General features: G+C 47.3%; 1 protein-coding gene and 1 non-coding gene across 3 annotated transcripts in view; both read left to right on the top strand.

Moving 5' to 3' along the window:
• Window positions 1–20,044, top strand: part of MED27 (mediator complex subunit 27) — a 187,900-nt gene that overhangs the window by 140,375 nt on the left and 27,481 nt on the right. The window contains exon 5 of one of the 2 annotated variants that reach the window (XM_019728890.2): window positions 17,407–17,514. The exons of the other annotated variant lie outside the window; for it this stretch is intronic. Within the exon in view, the coding sequence (XP_019584449.1) occupies window positions 17,407–17,514 (108 nt within the window). The remainder of the gene's footprint in view (window positions 1–17,406; window positions 17,515–20,044) is intronic. 2 annotated transcript variants of the gene reach the window in all.
• Window positions 7,962–8,068, top strand: LOC141571465 (U6 spliceosomal RNA). The gene has a single exon (XR_012496193.1). It is a non-coding gene; the product is annotated as a U6 spliceosomal RNA (small nuclear RNA).

Raw genomic sequence — 20,044 nt, 5'->3', positions numbered from 1 at the left:
GATCTGGCCCCCAATGACTTCTTTCTTTACCCGAAGATAAAGGAAATATTGAAAGGAAGACATTTTGGTGACATTCAGGACATCAAGGGTAATATGATGACAGCTCTGATGGCCATTCCAGAAAAAGAGTTCCAGAATTGGTTTGAAGGGTGGACTGGGCGCTGGCGTCCATGCATAGCTTCCCAAGGGGAGGACTTTCAAGGTGAGCGTAGTGATATTCAGCACTGAGCTACGTAGCACTTTCTCTAGGGTGAGTTCACGGACTTAATTGTCAGACTTCGTTTGTGTAGTTACAGGGATGGGTTGTCATTATTCCTGCCATCGTCATCAGTAACCAGCTCAGACACAAACCAATAAGGATGCAGGATTGGGCCAGACCACTGGGCTCAGTTCCTTTCTCGGCCACTAGCCAGCCATGTGTCACTTCATTTCTCTGTGCCGTCATTTCCTGCTAAGCAGGTCAGCGTCCTCTCACATGGGACTGTTGTGAAGATTGCCAGGTCAGTCCAGGCAGCGCCTTTGGAGCTGAGACTGGAGACTCGGAAATGTCGGCGTTGGGGAGGGAGGGGGGAGGTGGGATTGTGGTGATTTCTACTCGACATTTGCCTGGAACTCCGAAGCCTTGTCCCTGACTTCATGTACATGGTCGCCATTGGTCATAAACATCGTGACATCAGAAAATTCCTCTTTTCTCTTCAAAAATCCTTTGTAATATGGGGGGACCTTTTTCTAAACACAGATAAAAACACTTACCTTTCTATCCCCCCTCATTCTTGAATTAGATTTTTAGTTAAAACTACATGGTGACAGCCTTTGTGTCAGCTTTTCAGGTGATTACTTGTTGGTCCTGCTTATTTTATAGAGCATCCAGATTTCTCCAGCTCTTCCCATTACAGAGATGTGAGGTCTGTCAGAATTTGAGCGCAGGGGTGTGGTTGGGTTTTGCCCTAAAGGTAACTTTCACTGAGGATGTCCTCCCATGTCGCTGGTTACACCTTCCCAATCTTCTTTACAGATTCCTCTTCCCAGCACGCGGCGTGGATCTCGTCCGTGCTCTGTCTGCTCAAACGCCCTAGGTGATCTCATCCATGACACCCCGGGTTTTCAATATGTGCTGTTTGCCGCGGACGCCCGAGGGTACGTCCTAGTCCGGGCCTCTCCTGGACGGCACTTCAAACCCGTCTGCCTGTTGATGTCTCCACAGTTTCCGCATTTGCTGCTGTGTCAGTAAATGACACCTCTGGGCCTCCCATTACCTGGAACAGAGGCCCTGGATCGCCCCTCCTCTTCTTTCTCTCGTACGTCACAACCAATCCACTGGCAAGTTCTGGGGCTTCTTGGAGGTGTATCCAGAATCCACTCACTTCTCACCACCTCCAGCCCACACCCCCGTTCAAGCTGCCACTCTCCTCACCTGGGCTGGGTCATCGCAGCGTCCTCCCACCTGGCCCCTCTGCTGCTTCCACTGCACCTCTGTAGTCTTTGTACACACTGCAGCTGGAACACTATTTTTCACCGTCGCTCGTCTGCCCAGAAGCCTCTCCTAGCTTCCCATCGTACCTAGAGGCCTCCTTATGGTGGTCTAGGCCCTGTGTCACCTGTCCCCTGCCTTCCACACTGCTGTAGCCCCATCTCCTGTCCCTTCCCCTGGACTCACCCCCACCCCCCTACACCACACCCCCGGCTACACTGGCCTCCTCACTGCTTCGAGGGCACAGCAGGCCTGCTCCTGCTTTAGCGCCTTTGCAGCTACTGGGGCCTCTGTCCCTGGCTGTCCCCTTCACGTCCTGCAGGCTCCTAGACCTGCCCTGATCACACTTGAAAACAGCACTGGCTCTACCCCGGCCACTCTGCCCCTCATGAGCTGCATTGTTCTTCATTTGGCATGTTATGCATTAGCTTCTCTCGGTCTCCACCCACTAGAATGCGAGCCCTGTGGAGGCAGAGGCTTGCTTTGGGTCACTGCAGTACCCCAGGGCCTAGGACAGTGCGAGTGCCCAGGAGACATCCGTGAGATGGATGAGCTTGCTCTTCTGCAGGGCGATCGCCCCCCAGCCTCTGAGGCAGGTGCTGCCACGGATGCGCCCAGCCAGCAAGTAGTAGCACTGAGGCTTAGCCTCTGCGAGTTGGATCCAGAGCTGTGTTCTCTCTGCTCTGTGACTTGGCCTTCCCTTTCTGGGTGCTTCTGAGCCAGCCCCAAATCTCTAAGACGTGCCCTGTGCCTTAGAAGCCTCACTGCCTTGATTTTGTTCATGGTTTCGTTGAATACTTTCCATGCCTGGTTTCCATGGGGCTTGTGCCCGTCAGAAAAGATAAAAGGACAGTCAGCGCCTGCCTGGTCCCTGCCGGTCTACTCTCAGCCTCGGGCACCTCTGCTGGACTGTGAGTTCCCCAGCAAAATGCAATCTTGTCCAATTCTTTCTGGTTCCTTGTCGTGTTTCCAGGCCTGAGAGCTGTGCCCAGGACAAAGGAAGCACTCTGTTAATGGCCGTTGAATGAACGAAGGAGGCACAGATAGTGCTGCTAGAGTTCGAGTTCTGTGTCGTCGTTTAATTCAGCAGACTCAGTGCTGCCCTGGGAGGCCCCACGCCGGGTTCAGAGTTGCTAGATTTGCGGGTGTTTGTTGGAAATGTCAGCAACACCCAGAGCTAAGGGAGTGACGGGGGGGTCAGGGTATCTGACTCCCCTGATGGAGTGGGGTGGTGTTCACACCTCGAGAAACCCACTGCTGCCTCGTGAAAATCCAGACTCCAGGAGAAACCACAACTGTATCTTCAGGAAAGGGGTGAGGTTTCAGGAAGCTGGCCGAAGGGCATTCTAAGCAGGGAGAAATCGGAGTGAAAGGTGAGACTTGTCTTTTGATGCTAAAACAGTATGCCCCTGCCATAATGAATAGAATTCTAATATAATTGCCACCAGTTCATATGCCTGCCATGTGGTTGGAACTCTGTTTGGCCCATTAATAATATGCTTATTGATTTGATTTTCACACCGAGCCCTCAATGCAAAATGTTAGCACCATCTTATAGAGAACACTGGATTCAGAAGGTTAACTAACTCGCTCAAGGTCGCATTAAGCAGTGGAGATGGGATTTGAAGCGAGATCCAGGAAGTGCCAAAATCCTGGTCTCTTCTGTCATCCTGTCCAGAAAAAGGCCACAGGATCGAGGAAATGCAAGAAGCCACCAGTACATAAGGGACCTGGGGGAAATGCACTGAAACGAGTCAAGTTTTCTTTAAAACCTCCTTTACAGAATAATGGTTTTGATAACGTTTAATGTGGGTAGGAAATGCTTTCTGAATATACTTCTGACTTTCCCAGTTCTATTTTCTTCTTTCACACAGGCTTTATCAAGTGATTGTTTTGTTGATAAATTTAGTGTGCAGTTGGGACTTAAACGTAGATTGTCCCTACCCTCAGAGGGAGAGAGGATTTTATGGTTTCCATTCATTCTCATTAAAATCAGAACATTTGCATCTTAACTTTTACATCTTGTTCCAGGAATTTTAAGCAGGCTGATTGTATGGAAGTGGGTCGTATTAATTGCAAATGGGCTAGACATCTGTTCACTGACACGGAATGATTTTTTTAGCTCTATTTTGGTTTTCTATATGATCTACCAGAGTGATTAGGGAAGGGCTGTCGGTGACGCTGTTACAAAGGCCAGGATTTTCAGAGACTTTACAATGTAACCATAAAAATGAATTTAAGAGTAAATCTCGGGAAGTTCTTGAACTGGGAGCAATTAGATATCCTCGAGTTGGTAGATTTTTATCCACAGTCTGGCAGGGAGCCGTTTTCTTTCTCGGAGCCTCTGTTGGTTTGCTGCAGTGAGCCCAAGACAAGTGGGCTCCATTCTCTGGGGTGAGGGAGGGAGAAGCTGTATCGCTGTCTGTTTCTAGCTGCAGGGAGTAAGTGGGCAGCGAATGAGGTTAGGTGTAGTACCGTGTTTCCCCGAAACAAGACCTAACTGGAAAATAAGCCCTAGCATGATTTTTCAGGACAACACCCCCTGAATATAAGCCCTAATGTGTCTTTTGGAGCAACAATTAATATAAGACCCGGTCTTATTTTCGGGGAAACGTGGTATCAGCTGAAGAAATAGGATGCAGGCTGCTGGTGCGTGGTTGAATGGGCAGGTTCTTTCTTTCCGGATACTGCTATGACGTGTTTCCCAACATGGATTTCTTGGACACTAGTGTCAGGGAGTTGGTAAGCACTGTAGTTTAGGAAGCACTCCCTGACTGCTTAAACACAGCCAAGCAGGTTCCTTTATTGCCGTCCTTTTCAGAGCCTTTCATATGCCGACGTGCAGCGCGAATCTTTAAGAGACGCATAATGTACAGTTTCACAGTGCGTGGAATACACTTTGGGACATGTTCTCATGGAGAACTTCTCCAGAACGTATTTTAAAATTAGGAACTGAAGAAGCGAATCGATGCCGTCTTGGTCAGACAGTTTAAGGTGGAGTCTCAGTTCCTTGGGGTGGTTGCCTCAGCCATCTTGCCACTTGGAATCTTTCAGGTTCTGGCGTTGTTCAGCGTTTCGCATTCCAAGCCATTAGTGCCACTGGCTCAGTTGGTGGGGGGGACATATATCCATACATGCCTGTACTTGACGAAGAGAGGAAGGTGATAGATGACGTAGCAGCAGTGATTAGGGAGGGACAAGGAAAACACGTAAAAGAGAAAAGAGCTCCTGCCTGAGCAGCTTCCTGCTCCGCACCAGCTACCGAGAGGGTCTCAGGCAGTATTTGTTGAATGGATAAATTGGTAGGTGCTTGAGGCCTTTGCAAAACATTATCTAATGTTGATACACCATCAGATTCTGTTTCAGTGCAGTTGCCAAATGTATATAATCTCTCACACCTTAAAACACACGAACTTTTCTTTTCCTGCAAATAACAGGTGTCCTTTTCATACAGAAATACCTCCTGTGTGCTGCTTTGCCACATAGCAGGTGCTCCTGGGAGTATACGTGTGTTTCCCCAAAAATAAGACCGGGTCTTATATTAATTTTTGCTCCAAAAGACACATTAGGGCGTATTTTCATTTTTTTCATGTACAACAATCTACATTTATTCAAATACAGTCATGTCATCTTCCGGAACGTTGTCATAATGTACTAAATGCGTCGGTCTGGCTGACAGTCTTAACTGGGGCTTATTTTCAGGGTAGGTCTTAGTTTCGGGGAAACACAGTATTGTAGGACTAGGAATGGATTTGAACCAATTGATTGAAACCTTGGAACCAGTGACAGAAAACTGTCACATGTAAGGGGTGATGTCTGCTGCCATGGAATTGAGCAAAGCTGGTTGACTCATGAGAGGGGTGAGGCTGCAGTTTGAACGTATGACCTTGACCTCATTGACAGATGTTCCTGACGCACCCGCATATGATGGGGGTGCAGTACCTGTCTGACCGCTGAAACCTTTCTGCCAATGTTGCTTTCCCGGTTCGTCCCCCCTTCTGCAGAGTATGGCTTGTTACCCAAAGGAAGGATCCCTCGCTCCCCTGTAATATGGGAAAATCATTTAGAGCACTTAATTTGTGTTGACTCTTTATTGGTGCACTACTGTAATTAAGTTAGATTAATGAAAGGTAAATTCTAGTCTATACATGAAAAAAAATCTCTTGTAAAGATCCTAATTAGTATGTGTGTTTATTTAGCCTCTCATGGTTTAATTGCATCCCATCTTGCTATTTACAAACAGGCATCATTAAAGAATAATGAGTGTGTGAGGAGCATTAACACTCGCAGCAGATGAGGTAACTGGAGGTTGGAGGGGAAGCCTGCTGGTTTCATATTATTTTCCAGTGAAGGAGAATGTGAAATCATCCTGTGAGCCAGCCCACGAGGGGAGGCCAGAGCACACATGCAAGGCAGCAGCTCGTCCTCTGGCTGCGAGAGTTGGGCTGCTTTTCACTCGTTGCTGCAGTGTAATCTGTACAGGTGAACACACACGCTCACAGTTGTCTGCGACCTTAGCTGGAGAGGTTGAGGTTGAAGCTTTCTTTTCAGCCCTGCATCGCAGGACAACTGCCCTGCAAATCCGTGAGAACTTCCTAGGACGCTGAAAATGCCACTCAAGTGTGGACTTTCCTCGTACAGCTCAGCTCCAGTCTCTTATGCAGCCTTTGAAAACCATCCCAATGTAAAGTCAGCTGACCAGGAGGTTCATGGTGTTTCACCGGCACCCCCAGTATCGCATTCCCGTTTGCATTACGTCATTTGCAGCCGTTCCTTGACGTTACGAAGCAATGTTTTCTTCTTTAGGTGGACGCTTGATCCTTTCTATTCTGTTCTAACCTGGTTTAAGGGTAGTAAAGCTGAGATCCAAGTGGGATAGTGATGAAGCGAAAGGAAAAGGAGCAGCCCAGCAGCGCCCGGTGGTGACAATACATTCCTGTCATTTGTTGTGTGATTCTCTAATTCTTGGTATAAAATAAACATTTCTCATTAGTGAGGAGCAGAGTGGACGGGCAGCGGTGGTAAATCTCAGTGTCCTGCATTCCTGGCCGCAGAACACTTGAGGAATAAGGCTCTTAAATGCCAGCGCCTCAGTTTCCCCTCTGGCCTGGTTATCACTGCAAACAGTTTGTGAATGGATTTTATACACATGCAAATTGCTGCTATGCAAACTATATTAAATGCCCTAGATTTCTCTAGGCATTCCTGGTGAGTTGAAGTCCAGGGTTTAATTTCTTTAAAATCGAGTTATAGGAATTCACAGTTTGCAGTACATTTCTTCAAATGAACTAGTTTAATTTTAAGCTACCCTAAATAGAAGCCCAGAAAAATTAAGTTTTTCAGTGTTGTAACTACTGCATGTTTTTAAGGGCACAGCTCACTGCATCATCAAACACAGAGGACCAACCGGGCATGCGTGTGTGTGTGTGTGTGTGTGTGTGTGTGTCTTTTGCTGTTGTTAACTTGCAACTGTTCCTTTTTCAGCTCACAGAACTGTGGGGCATATTTTCCCATTCATATTAATTGGATTTTAAAGTGACCTTGTCCATGTATTGATTTGAATTAAAATTCTCTACATCAAGGTCAAGTTGGCACACGTCCTACAGTGGAAATATTAAAAAGCCAAGAGGTATCTAACAGGGTGTCGACAGGAGAAGTTGAGATGTAACAGGGCCAGGTTGGCCACAGAGGGCACCGTGGCACCATTCTGGTGGAGGTGCACGTGGCAGGTATGTGTGGGGATCACCTTGGCCAGGATTTGAATCTCCTCGCACCTCTTTAGGAGAAGAGCGCCCCTAAGCCCCTCAGAGCCGGGCTAATGCTGCTCAGGTGCATGGGTTCAGAATGAGGTTTCAGCTGACCTGGCCGCCTGGAAAAAGGGCCTGTTATGACCATTCATAAACGTGAACTGTCTAGCCAAGACCTCAGCTGTGAGGCCTCGTCTCCGAACTGCCCATTTAGCATCTCTGCATGTAGATGTTTCCACAGCACCTTAGACTTAATAAAAGGAGAATGGTTCCCTTCCTCTCTGCTTTTCCCCTCTTCTGTTTCATCTCATCTCAGTAAGTAGCAAAACCGTCTACCTGGTGGTGCTCAAGCCAGACACCTAGAACCACGTTAGCTCCCGCTTTTCTCAGCTCACATCTTGTCTGTAGCAGATCACGTCGACTGCATCCTAAAGCCATCGGCTTCTCACTTCTGCTGTCATCCCCCTCGTGAAGCTGGTGGGTTGCGTTCCCAGGGCCACACCACTATGTATGTGGCAGAGGCAGAATATGAACTTGGGTCTCTCGGGCTCCGAAGCCCTGGGACTTGCCCCTGCGCCGTGCTACCTTTCCCCTGTGACGAGGGAACTGAAGGGAGTAACCCAGCTGGACCACGGATGGAGTACTTGTCAGGTTTTTGGTTTTGGGCGGGTTTTGTTTTTGTTTTTGTTTTTTTAATTAAAATGTATTGGGGTGACAATGGTTAGTCAAATTACATAGGTTTCATGCTCGCTTTGGCAGCACATATACTAAAGTTGGAACAATACAGAGAAGATTAGCATGGCCCCTGCGCAAGGATGACACGCAAATTCGTGAAGCGTTCCATATTTTTAGATGATATGGGAACATTTGTGACAACATAGATGGGTCTTGAGAGTATGATGCTAAGTGAAATAAGTCAGACAGAAAGTCAGAGAACCATATGATTTCACTGATATGTGGTATATAAACCAAAAACAACAAAAGAACAAGACAAACAAATGAGAAATAAAAACTCATAGACACAGACAATAGTTTAGTGGTTGCCAGAGGGTAAGGGGTCGGGGGGTGGGGGGTGGGAGACGAGGGTAAAGGGGGATCGAATATATGGTGATGGAAGGAGAACTGACTCTGGGTGGTGCACACACAATGGGATTTATAGATGATGTAATACAGAATTGTACACCTGAAATCTATGTAATTTTACTAGCAATTTGTCACCCCAATAAATTTTAAAAAATCACATAGGTTTCAAGTGTACAATTCCGTAATATATCATCTCTCTCTATATAGATGTATATATTGCATTCTGTGCTCACCACCCAGAGTCAGTGCTCCTTCCATCACTATGTTTTTGCTCCCTTTTACCCTCATTTACCACCCCCGCCCCCTTATTCTCTGGTAACCACTAAATTATTATCTGTGTCTATGAGATTTTGTTACTTTGTCTTTTCCTTTGTTGCCTTCAGTTTTATATCCCACATATCAGTGAAATCATATGGTTCTCTTCTTTTTCTATGTGACTTATTTCACTCAGCATAATAATCTCAAGATTCAGCCATTTTGTCACATACGGCAGTATTTCATCTTTTCTTATGGCAGAGCAGTATTCCATGGTGTATAGATACTACATCTTCTTTATCCAGTCATCCATCAAAGGACACTTTGGTTGTTTCCATGTCTTGGCCACTAAATAAAGCTGCAATGAATATTGGAGCACATAATATCTTTATGAATAAATGTTTTCATATTTTTTTCGGTAGATACCCAGGAGAGGGAATGCTGGGTCATATGGTAACTCTATTCTTAATTTTTTGAGGAACCGCCACACTGCCTTCCATAGCGGCTGCACCAGTCTGCATTCCCACCAACAGTGTATGAGGGTTCCTTTATCTCCACGGCCTCTCCAACACTTGTTACTATTTGTCTTGTATCAACAAGCCATTCTAGCTAGTGTGAGGTGATAGATATCTCACTGTGCTAAGCACTTCACGTCTGGTGGAATTTCCTCCTCACAGTAGCCTTACCCTGGGTTCACAGGCACTGAAACTGGGGCTGATTAGGCCAAGTCACATAGCCAGGAAGGGGCAGAGCCAACATCTAAACTCAGGTCTGTTTTTCTCCCAGGGTCCAGGCTCTCTTGCCTTGCTGGCAAGTTGATTTTCTGACCTGTTGGTAGACAGAACCTGAAGTCAGCTTATCTGCCTCATTTTTCCTAGGTCTTTGTCAAAAAGAAAAATGTAACTCAGCTCTTGGGGCTGTACCAACTTTGTATGTCAAATCTAGTCCCTATGTGAGAGCTGCTTTATTTTTCCTTTCACATGTTGCATTGCATTGCATTTTGTCATCGCAGGAACAGCTGATCGATCCCGTTGAGCAAAATGAGTCCTCCGCCCGCAAGAACATCCGGTTTCTCTTTGACAATCCTTGGTGTGACCTCTTGGTTCCCAAGTCATGTAGCCCCCTTTCCTTTCCACGACCTGGTTACTGTCCAGCCCTGTGCAGTAATGGTGGCCGCCTCTTCCAGGCCACGACAGCCAGCTCATCTTCTCCACCTCAGCTTCGCCCGAGTGTCAACCTTCCAGGGCTGGTCTGTCTCACTTTTCTCTTGGCTATATCCAGTTTTATAGTTTTCCTGGAAAGAAGCAACGGCCAGTTTCCCTTGGTACCCCTTAAGTTTCCACTTCCCCTTGCTGCGCAGCTTCTCAGTGCCTGCTGCTTAGAGAAAATTCTCCCAGCCTCATTGTCAGGACGACACATATGAGGGATGGTAAAAAAAATATGGTGAATGTTTAAATAAAAAAAATATATATTACAGTAAAAGACACATTGCCATTAATCCCCCTCAAAATACTCATCCTCCCTTCAAACACACTAACCCCATCGTTCTTGCCACTTTCTGAAGCAGCTCTGGAAGTTCAGTTTCATGAGTGTCTTTACTTCATCCTCCATCCTGACAACACTCCGTGTCACACATCGCTTCTGGTATGGAAATTTCTGTCAAAAACATTACAGTGTGTCCCCCTATCCACCTTATTCACCTGATCTGGCAACGGGCAACCTCTGGCTCTTCCCAAAGTCAAAATGATTCAGGACATCGAGGCAGCCACGACTTGATGGCTATTAAAGCTACTAAAGACGCTCACGAAAGAGGACTTCCAGAACTGCTTCAGAAAGTGGCAAGAATGATGGGATAAGTGTATTCAAAGCGACGGGGAGCATTTTGAGGGGATTAATGGCAATGTGTCTCTACTGTAATAATTTTTTCATTTAAACATTCACCGTATTTTGTGACCACACCTCGTCCTAGCAGCTATGCAGAATAGAGTGCTAACTTTTTAAAGAACATTAAAGACGAAGCAAGTGCTCTACTGGCATCTTCTAGGTGGGGTCCGGAGTGTGAGTCTAAGGCCATTGGTGAGAGAGACGGGAGTCTTGCAAAGCAAGGTTTTGAGCTGCTTACCAGAGACCCGGAGAAGATGGCTGGGCAGGTGGAGGGTTAGATGCCCCCAGGCTCCACGGTTACCATTTCTTGTGATATAGCGACACTGGTGAGGTCGTGGGCCAGGCATGAGAGGGGGAATAGCAGGAGGCAGGCTTCTGACTCTGCACAGAAAAGCAGTGACCTTCCACTCAGATCTTTGAAACCTCAGCTTTCTTCTATTAAGAATGGAAATAAGACACCTGCCTGGGCTGCATCCTGGGCTCCTTAGACAGATGGAGAGTGCTGCAGCCTCGGGGGCGTGCCCCTGGCCTCGTCATAAGGCCAAGGGCAAATCTGTGTTATTCTGGGGAAGACCCCCCAGGAGTCAGGGAAGGCCTGGGTGGCTCGGAACACTTTCCAGGACCACCTCTTGGAGGAGTGTTCCACGGGACGCCATCTGGGGAGTGCTCAGCTGAACAACCACCTCTACCTTTCAGAACGTGTGCTACACTGAGCAGGCGCCGAACCCCGCTTTTTCTCATGGTGCCAGACAGCTCAGGGATGCAGCCCCCCTCCCTGAACTTTCTCAAGGACACATGAGCCCCACATGCTGGCTCACCAATGTGCCCCTTTTATTTCATCATGTCAGTTTCATCGCCTCCTTCAAGCTAGGAGCCATATTTGATACTCTGAACCTCTCTGGGCTTCAGTTTACCCCTTTAAAACGGGGAGAGTTGGGTAAAATAATTTTTTAAATCCTTTCCAGCTCTTAAGTTATACGATTCTCTGAATCAGTGTCCTCACCCAGTGCTTCCTGTAGCACAAACCATTATTCAATAAATAAATGCTTATTGGGATCATTCACTTTATCTTTTGCTTTGTCTGGAATTAGTACAAAGAAGAAGGTTCTTAGTACTGCACGGAAGGAAACCTGTTCCTAAACTTCTGTAGATGTGCCTCTCTGCCTCTCCCTTCCTGCCCCCACCTTTCTAACTGCACTTTGAAAAACAATGCTTAACGTACCCCAAACCCCTTCAGGGTACCTACATCTTGGACTTTTCTGTACCTGGGAAATAACACTTGTGGATGGCTGTGTGGTTGGCCTCTTTGTTTTTTAACATACCCCGTCCCCGAAGCAGAGCTCAGCCATGCAGCCTTTGTCCGAATGACGACTGCTGGGCTGCCTTTATGCCTCCCTCACACGGGCTTTACGCCGCCTCGGGCCTGCGCCCGTGCTCCTGGGTTCCTCGTGCACATAAGCTTTGGGTCAGCTCACGGCCCCGGATCCTAGATGCAGATTGCGCTCGACTTCAAGTGCCTGTCCCCGTGCACAAGCCCCGGCGGAACAAGTTTCAGGTGATGAGCGTCTCTCACCTGCTCAGCTCACCTGCCGACCAGTGTAGACACATCCCCACTACCGGATGTGCTACGTGTGCGTTCCGTAGCATGTGGCGGCAGAGCGGAACTCAGTGCTTTTGCTGTTGTCCTCACCTTTGCTCCCCCTTTGCCTTCCCTGCCTGTGACTTGCCAAGTGAACTAGAAGTCCTTTGACTGGACTGCAGCGTGGCAGGCAGCTGCTGTAAGACCAGATAGAGAAGACCACCGATGGCAGCCCCAGCTGCCCAGAACGTCACGGGCCCTGACAAGCACTTGTAGGCACACGTGCCCGGAAGGTGTGACGGCGGCTGGGCGGCCCAGCGGCTTCCTTTTCAAGTTCACCTTAGTTCCTGCTGACGAAGCCTGGTGCTCCCTTGGACTCTTCAGAACTGGCCGCTGAACACTCACGGGGACAGATGCAGGAGGACTGTTGAGTGAGCTCTTTGGAAATGTGCTGCTCAGGATAGAAGAAGTGTTACCTTGGCAACAGCAAGCCTGCTTCATTACCAGATGGCATTAGCTTTATTTGTGGGATCCCGTCGCAGTTGCCAAGAACCGACCTGGAGCCCCTGTCACTGGGCGCTGTGCCTGTGAGCATGGCCCGCGGTGGCTAGTTTGCAAGACGGTGTCCATTGGCCTGTATGTGAGGCCATGTCAGTTTACCAGAACTCCAAGGTCATTACAACCTAGTGCATCAGATACATGAGAACCTGAGTCATTGTAGAGTGGTGTGAGGGCTGGAAAGAATGTTGGAGAACATGGGTTAAGCTCTCTCGATGGCTGAACTTGAGTGCTCACACTGACCTGTCCACCGCACCACACTCTGAAGAGAAACAGAGGCCGACAGCTGTTGCATTGCGTTTTACACCACACACACCCACAGCCACATGTGTCACAGATCAGCTCAGTTAATTTCCTCAACAGGCCTCTCTGCGTTTCATAGCTGAGTAAACAGGCACAAGAGGTTATTTAACTTGCCCTTGGACACGCTGCACTGAAGTGGTAGGTGTGGGACTGAAGCCCAGTTCACTTGACCTTCGCTCCAAATGGCTTCCTTTGGGAGTTGGGGGCGTCTGGTTAGATCAGCCCACATGGTGGCTTCTGTCTTTCCCCAAACTGCCCTGACCTCCAGGCTTGCAAACTTTCTGCTCAGCAGTTGTTTTTGCACCAGGAAGCACATTTTTGTTCCTACCTCAGGGCCCAGCACAACTGTCAGCCACTGTCTGCAACTTCGCTTTAACCCCAGGTGTGACAGCAGAAAAGTAAATGAACATAAGTGGCAAGCCCACTGTGTCGGAGACACCCATTCCAGCTTTGATGTTGACTGACTCCCAGTCATCTCACTCTGTGAAGTCCTGACAAGAGTTTGGGCAGAGTTGCCACAGAGACCGTACTTATTCTGTGCCAGGCGCAATACCACAGCCTTCTCAGTGCGTGGTCTCAGTGGTTCCTCCTAGCCGTGCTGAGATGGGGCTGTCATCCTCTCCATTAGTGGACGGGAGGCAAGTGCTATGCAGAGAAGGCAGGTCAGAACCTGGGCCAACCTGTCCAGTAGCAGAGCCAAGACCTGATTCCCAAGCCTCAAAACGTTAGGCTTCAAATTTGCATATATAGTTTCATTACTGACCGTGTTACAATTTTAAAAGGTGTAATTATGTGTATATTCAACTCACATGAGCACCAGGGTACTTTCTAGCTCTGTAAAAATATAGGAATGAACAGATTTGTAGAGCTTTATGGTTTTGAAAGACAAAAGTAAACCAGAGCGAGACTTCACCACACTGTCCATAAACTGCTATAGCCCAGTACAGGCACAAGCCATTGGGGAGGTGGGGGAGATGTATGTTACGTGTATTATAAGAAAAAAAATGGAAAGGAAAAGATTCACCCTAATTCAGATTCATAAAACTAAAAAAATGTTATAACTGATCAAAAGTTACTTGCCCTTCTTGCCCTGATTGTGGTCTTAAAATACCATTTCCCACTGAAAATACCCAGGGCTGCTTGAGGAAATGACCTCAGGCAGGAATTGTGTAAGACAGCCTGGAATATCAGATACCAGATAGCAAGGAAGCCATCAGAGACCAGGATTAAGACGAAAAGACTCCCCATCAAGGAGAGGCCACCAGCACAGACAGGACGATTTGAGTAAGAAAATAATTGCATCAGACAGAAACACATCAAATATGTTTACATCTATGAGTTTATAATAATGTTAGGGGAAGAAAAACGAATCCCATCTATATTGGAAGAGAACTAGTGAACCAATGCATTGTTTTGAAAACTGGTAAAGAAAAAGAATTGAGCATTTATCTTGCCTTTCCTATATAATAAAGTCTGCCACTGGGTAACCAGATAGTAGATGAGGGGAAGTTTTTCTCTCTAAAAGCATTCCAGCTAGTAAAAGACGGAATGATCGCATTGGAAAAAGAGGGCCTGTAACCCTCGTTCATTTATGGGTCAGCAGCGGCCAACGTCACACCGAGACGCCCCACCTCACATGCCTCCAATGGACAGACCATCACACCACTCGTGAAGTATTCTGGACAAAAGAGAAAATCAAGCCTGAATCCCATCTAATTACCAGTTTGAGGAAGCAGAGTAAGGATGTTCATGTAAAGTACACCATGCAGAGGCTATCAGCAAAATCCAGGTGTGGAAAACTCCAGGGTAAAAAAGACCCAGTTTCGTCAACCAGTCAAATGTGGGGAGGGACTAGAGGCTGGGAGACCTTTCGTTTAGGAAAGATTTATGAGACAGACAGCCAATCACATTGTGTGTGCCATGTTCCTGTCCTGACGTAAGCCAGCTTTAAAATGTAGCATTTATGAAGCTGTTGGAAATTCGAACACTAACTGGACTGTAGCTTTGATAATATTGGAGAATTTTTTGGTTTTTAGATGTGGGTTGTCATCATGGTTCATTTTCAGAGCCCTTATCTTTTTGAGATGCAGGCTGAAATATTTACACATGAAATGCTACCATGGCTGTTACTGGTTTCAAAATAATTGCAGCTGGGGTGAAGCAAGATTTACTAAGAGGTGTAACTGTTCAAGTTGGGATGGGTCCATGGGGGTTTTTATACTATTTCATTTATTTTTGTATGTTTTTTATTTCTTCCATAGTAAAAGACTTCAAGGAATCAATTAAGTTGGTACTTCTGAAGAGGCTGGGTTTTATTTTCTCTTACTTTGATTTAACGGCACCTATGGCTGGCAAAAGCGAAACGAAATGGGTGGGTTCATACCTTTCTGATTGGCATGGCCCTGTGGTGAGCACTTGGGTAGACTGTATCAAAAACCAGCAGATATTTGTACTGTTTGCCCCAGTCATCACAGTTCTGCAGATCTGTCCTCAAGAACTAATCCCAAATGTAGGGAAAGCTTCGTGAACAATAGTGTACATTGCAGCCATATTTATATTAGGGAAAACACGAAAGCAACTAATGTCCAAAAAGCAGGAGAAATTATAGTGTATCCACTGAGTAGAACGCCATGCAGTATGGAATGCCAGTTTTGAAGACTGCAAAGCAATACAGAACGATGCTTATTCATAACTTTAAATAAAAATTTGATTTGAAATTATATGTGGCTTCAATTATAAACATGTTAGAAGTTCAAAAACCATAAATCTTTGTTAGTAAAAAGAAAGGAAGTACCCCAACATGTTAATGGTGATTATCTTGGAATGACTTTGAACAATTATTTTCTTCCTTTTTCTCTAATTTTAGATTTTTCCATCTAATAGTAAGCATTATTACTAATACTTTTTAATATTAGTTTAAAATACCAAAATTCACTTTAAAAAAAACAAATATAAAATTTCTAGTATCCGTAGTGTGTTTTATTCTGAATTCCATCTTAAGAAACTTGAGAAAACACTAAGGCAATTTATCAGTTCATTAAAGTCAGCCAGACTTTGGTTTTTTAAGGACACAATTGCTTAGTTATCTGTGTTTATGAGCAAAGACAGTTAAACTATGCGGCTAAAAACAGTGACCTTTTGGCGCCTACTGAGAGGTTGTTAATTTCAGTGCTGATAATTACAAAATTGTAGCTGGATTCCTTTCCCCCACTTGCTTCCGATAAAGTGCAGGTAAACTAGAGACAGATGTGCTGTTCCTGCTTCCGTTTATTGGCGTCCTGAAAAGGTGATTCCAGTTCTGTAAGAACCGACCCTTTAGGTGTTTGTTACTTGGCATCACAATGTTTTAAAGGACTGTACATGGTTTTTTTTAATATTTTATTAAATGTAAATAAATGTATCATATCTTTTTCTTGCCCAGTTTATATCCTGTACCATTGTAGGTGTATAAATAGAGACATCAACTCAGACCTAGAAGTCGTTGAAGGAATGTTCACTGGTAACAGACTAATCAATGAAAGAGGCAGGTTGTTACTGAGAACAATCAATTGAAAAACCGGAGGAATTGGGGACATCAGGAAAGGACAGTTGAGGTGGCCTCCCCAGAAACAGACAGCTGTTGGGGTCGGAGGCTCTGGTCGCACTTAGACCAGCAAGGCTCCTTTTCAGCTAATTCTGTGATGTCAGAGCCTCAGTGGAACAGTGGACCCTGGGCCTTGGACGGGGCCTGTGCCAAGCCTCCTCCTAGGGTGTCATCTAGGAAAGGGGAAGAGGCTTGGCAAACTGTAGGCAGGGTTACCTGCGCCCCAGAGGCAAGGACGGTGCTGTTCCTCGTGTTGGCGCTGAGCCTGACTCAGCACGCACGGCGCGTTCTCTTTCCCTGGCAGGTATGAAACCGCACTTTTCTAGGTGGGGTTTGTTTTTTGTTTTTAATCCATAATATGGACTTCAAGTTCTAAAACAATAAAAGCACTTAAACGTATTTCCAGGGTCATGTTCCTGTTTGGAGATCAAATCCCGTTGCTGTCCATTTACCTTCAGAAGGTATTTGGTGTGGCTTCTGCACCTCTCCCGGCTGTTACAAATCCATGGTTCCGCCAGGGCGTACTCGTGCCGGCCTCTGACCTCTCTGTTGAGCGCGCCGTCAGCCGCGGGGGCGCGTAGGGAGGGCCGTGGCGTCACACGAGCGCAGATGTGCTGCTTCTCTCCCGGAGCGCCAGAGTCATGGCCAGCCTTCGATTGAGACAGAAAAACAAAGGAAGTGGTACTTCATCCAGCGGACAGTAAACGTGTGGAACTCCTCCTGAGCGTTTATAAGTCAAAATTATAAATAAATTCAGGGTAGTTCGAGGAGTTGGGGGCCGCGCCATCTTTAAGTGGTTAGGGAAGGACTTCTGTTGTTGCGAGTTTGTTCTGCGACGCTTTAGATGCGCGCACGTAGTCTCGCGCCACGTAGTCTCGCGCGACTTCGCGAGGTGTGTGTGCTCACGTGTAAGCGGTCACGTGTCGTGCGTGTGTTTTGACAGGTGACCTTGGGGAAGGTGTTGAAGGTGATCGTCGTCATGCGGAGCTTGTTCATCGACCGAACCATAGTCAAGGGCTACAACGAAAACGTCTACACAGAAGACGGCAAGGTGAGCGCGCGGCCGCGTCCGGCCTGGTTCCCGGGGCGGGGCGCGCGGAGGAGGTTCCCGGAGGAGTGACAGTGAACGCCGGGCTCCGCGCGGAAATGCCACCAGGCCCGGCTTTATCAGTGTGACGATGACGCGTCACAAAACCATCTCTCGCCCCTTGCGTTTTTCATCAAGCTTCTGCTTTCTCCTTTAAGCTGATGGCCTTAGCTGAATTTCTAATTTATCACCTTAGACCCCAGTTGCCTCATTAAATGTGTCTTCTGAGGAAATAGATTTTTCTTTTTTTTTTTTTGCTTAGTGGCGCAGCACATCAATAGCCCAGGGTTCAGCATTTCGCTTTTCCTAGAACCACGGGGGAAATTTGAGTTAATTTGACGCACACCCTGCGACAGTGTCTTCCCGTGAAGCTGAGAAGGCGGCCTGGGGACGGTGCGTCTCCGCGGTGGCACTTACTGAACGGCAGCTGGGGGAGCCGAGTCGTTTCCACGGGTGATTTGTTCCTGGAAGCTCACCCGCGCGGACCCCGGCTCCTCCTGGCTGCACATCGTCCCCGTGGCCCTGTGGGGAGCGTCCGCGGCACTAACGGGAGCTGACAGCCGTCGTTTGCGTTCGCTTCCGCCGCGTAATGAGCGCCCGAGCTGCCCGCCCGGCGCGCCCCGCTCGCCTCCCGCACCGGCTTCTGCTGCCCCCCCCAGGGGCCTGCCTTTCTCTTCCCGAGTCCCGTTAAAGTTTAAGTTCGTTAGTGCCAGCGCTCACCGCCCGACGGCCACGTTATAATGAGGATAGAATGTTCTTCAGAAAAAGGTGACACGTAGCTTAGCACATAACCTTGCGTTATGGTAGCAGGATGACCCGAAAGGAGTGAGATTTTGAACAAGTAACCCAGCGTTTCTGTGTTTCCACATTTTACACTAATGTTGTCAACTTGGGAAGCTGCTCTTCCAAGTATTCTGCCAAATTCTCATTCATCTCCCCATGGATAGCAAAGTATTCCTTACACGGAGACTTTGCCTTTCCCTTTTGGGAAAACCAGAATGTCTCCGGAGCAATCGTGGAGAAGAAAATAGATACTCGGGGCAGGAGTGATCTGTTGTGTGTGTGATTCGTAAACTCTGATGGCTGCTCTAACCAAGAAATGCTAACCTGCGTGGCAGCTGCAGAGCAATGCTGGGGAAGTGGTACCTGAGCCGAGGACCCCTGGGCAGTGGGCACTTAGAGCTGTGGTCTTGTGGCTTTTGTCCAAGGTTTGCACGTCATAGTCATAACAGCCATTGCCCTTCAGAGGACTTACAAGTGAAACGGGCGATGAAGAAGAAGTACATAAAAAGTTAGGTAATAGAATAATGACCGTGCCACAAAAGACCAAAAACCAGGATGCAGATGCCGCATACTCTGAATTTAGATGACAAGGAATAGAGATCTTACCTACTCTGCCTCAGATGTTTAACAGCATGGTAACCACCCCCAACCGAAAGCATCCAGAATACCACGTACAAAGCCCTTAGCACTTTGACGCCGCATACATGATAAGTGATAACTCGTACTTTTTATGACAAAGTAGGCTCCCAGGTATACCTGTGGCGTCTCTCCCTCGTTCCTCCTCCTCAGCGGCCCTAGGTAGTCCTCCCTGCCTCCCTGGTTCCCAGGCGTTCTCTGCTCTACCCGCTCTGCCCCTCTGCAGTTCTCATCCACCCCTTCGGTTTCCCGTGTCATCCACACAGGGATCGCTCCTGATTTGTTCTTATGTTAGACTGCTCCTCCCCAGATGTGCTCAGATTCAGCCTGTCCAAAACTAACCTCGTCATCTCACTCCCTAAACTTGGCTTCCTTCCGCTGTCTGCTTGGTTCACTCTACCACTGCCTAATTGTGCAGCTCTTCCTTCCCCTCTTCCCCCAAAGCTAGTCCGTCAGCGGGTTCTGGTGCTTCTCCCCCTTAAATGTCTCTCAAATTGGCCCGCTCCTGTCCATCTCCACGCCTGTTAGGTTCTCATTATGTCTCAGCTGAATCATTGCTCTAGCCTTCTCACTTGTAGTTTGCAGCCTTACTTTCTCTATGGTCTGCCCTTCACTTTGGCTTCCAGAGCTGTCTTTCTAACGTACACATCCAAACGTATGATTTCTTGCATTTCGCTCTCTTCCCGTTGCCCAAAGCAGCCCTCCCAAAGCAGGAAAGGAAGGTATTAATAGATGTTAGGCACAAAGCATTCCATGGTCCAAAAAGTTTGTGAAATACTGGGTCAGAGGTTTCCGCAGGTTTCTCGACTGTAGAAATAAATTCTCAGACTTTTCTTCGCTCATGTGCCTTTTGAGTCTCCCAGGAGGTGTATATACTATGCAGTGTTTTCCTAACTTACTTGACCACCAAATTGTTTCTGTCTTCATTTATTCCTCAATCAGATTATGACACTGGGTTTGGCAGAACAAACTTCTGAAACCTCTGTTTGCTAGAATGAGATCCAAACTCCTGAGCCAGGCATCGAGTGATCTGGTGCCTGGCCTCCTTCCTGACCTCGTCTGCCACCATTCGCTG

The sequence above is a fragment of the Rhinolophus sinicus genome, linkage group LG04 (assembly GCF_036562045.2).
Source record: "Rhinolophus sinicus isolate RSC01 linkage group LG04, ASM3656204v1, whole genome shotgun sequence".
NCBI lineage: Eukaryota > Metazoa > Chordata > Mammalia > Chiroptera > Rhinolophidae > Rhinolophus > Rhinolophus sinicus.
This window is presented reverse-complemented; position numbering and strand designations above follow the sequence as displayed.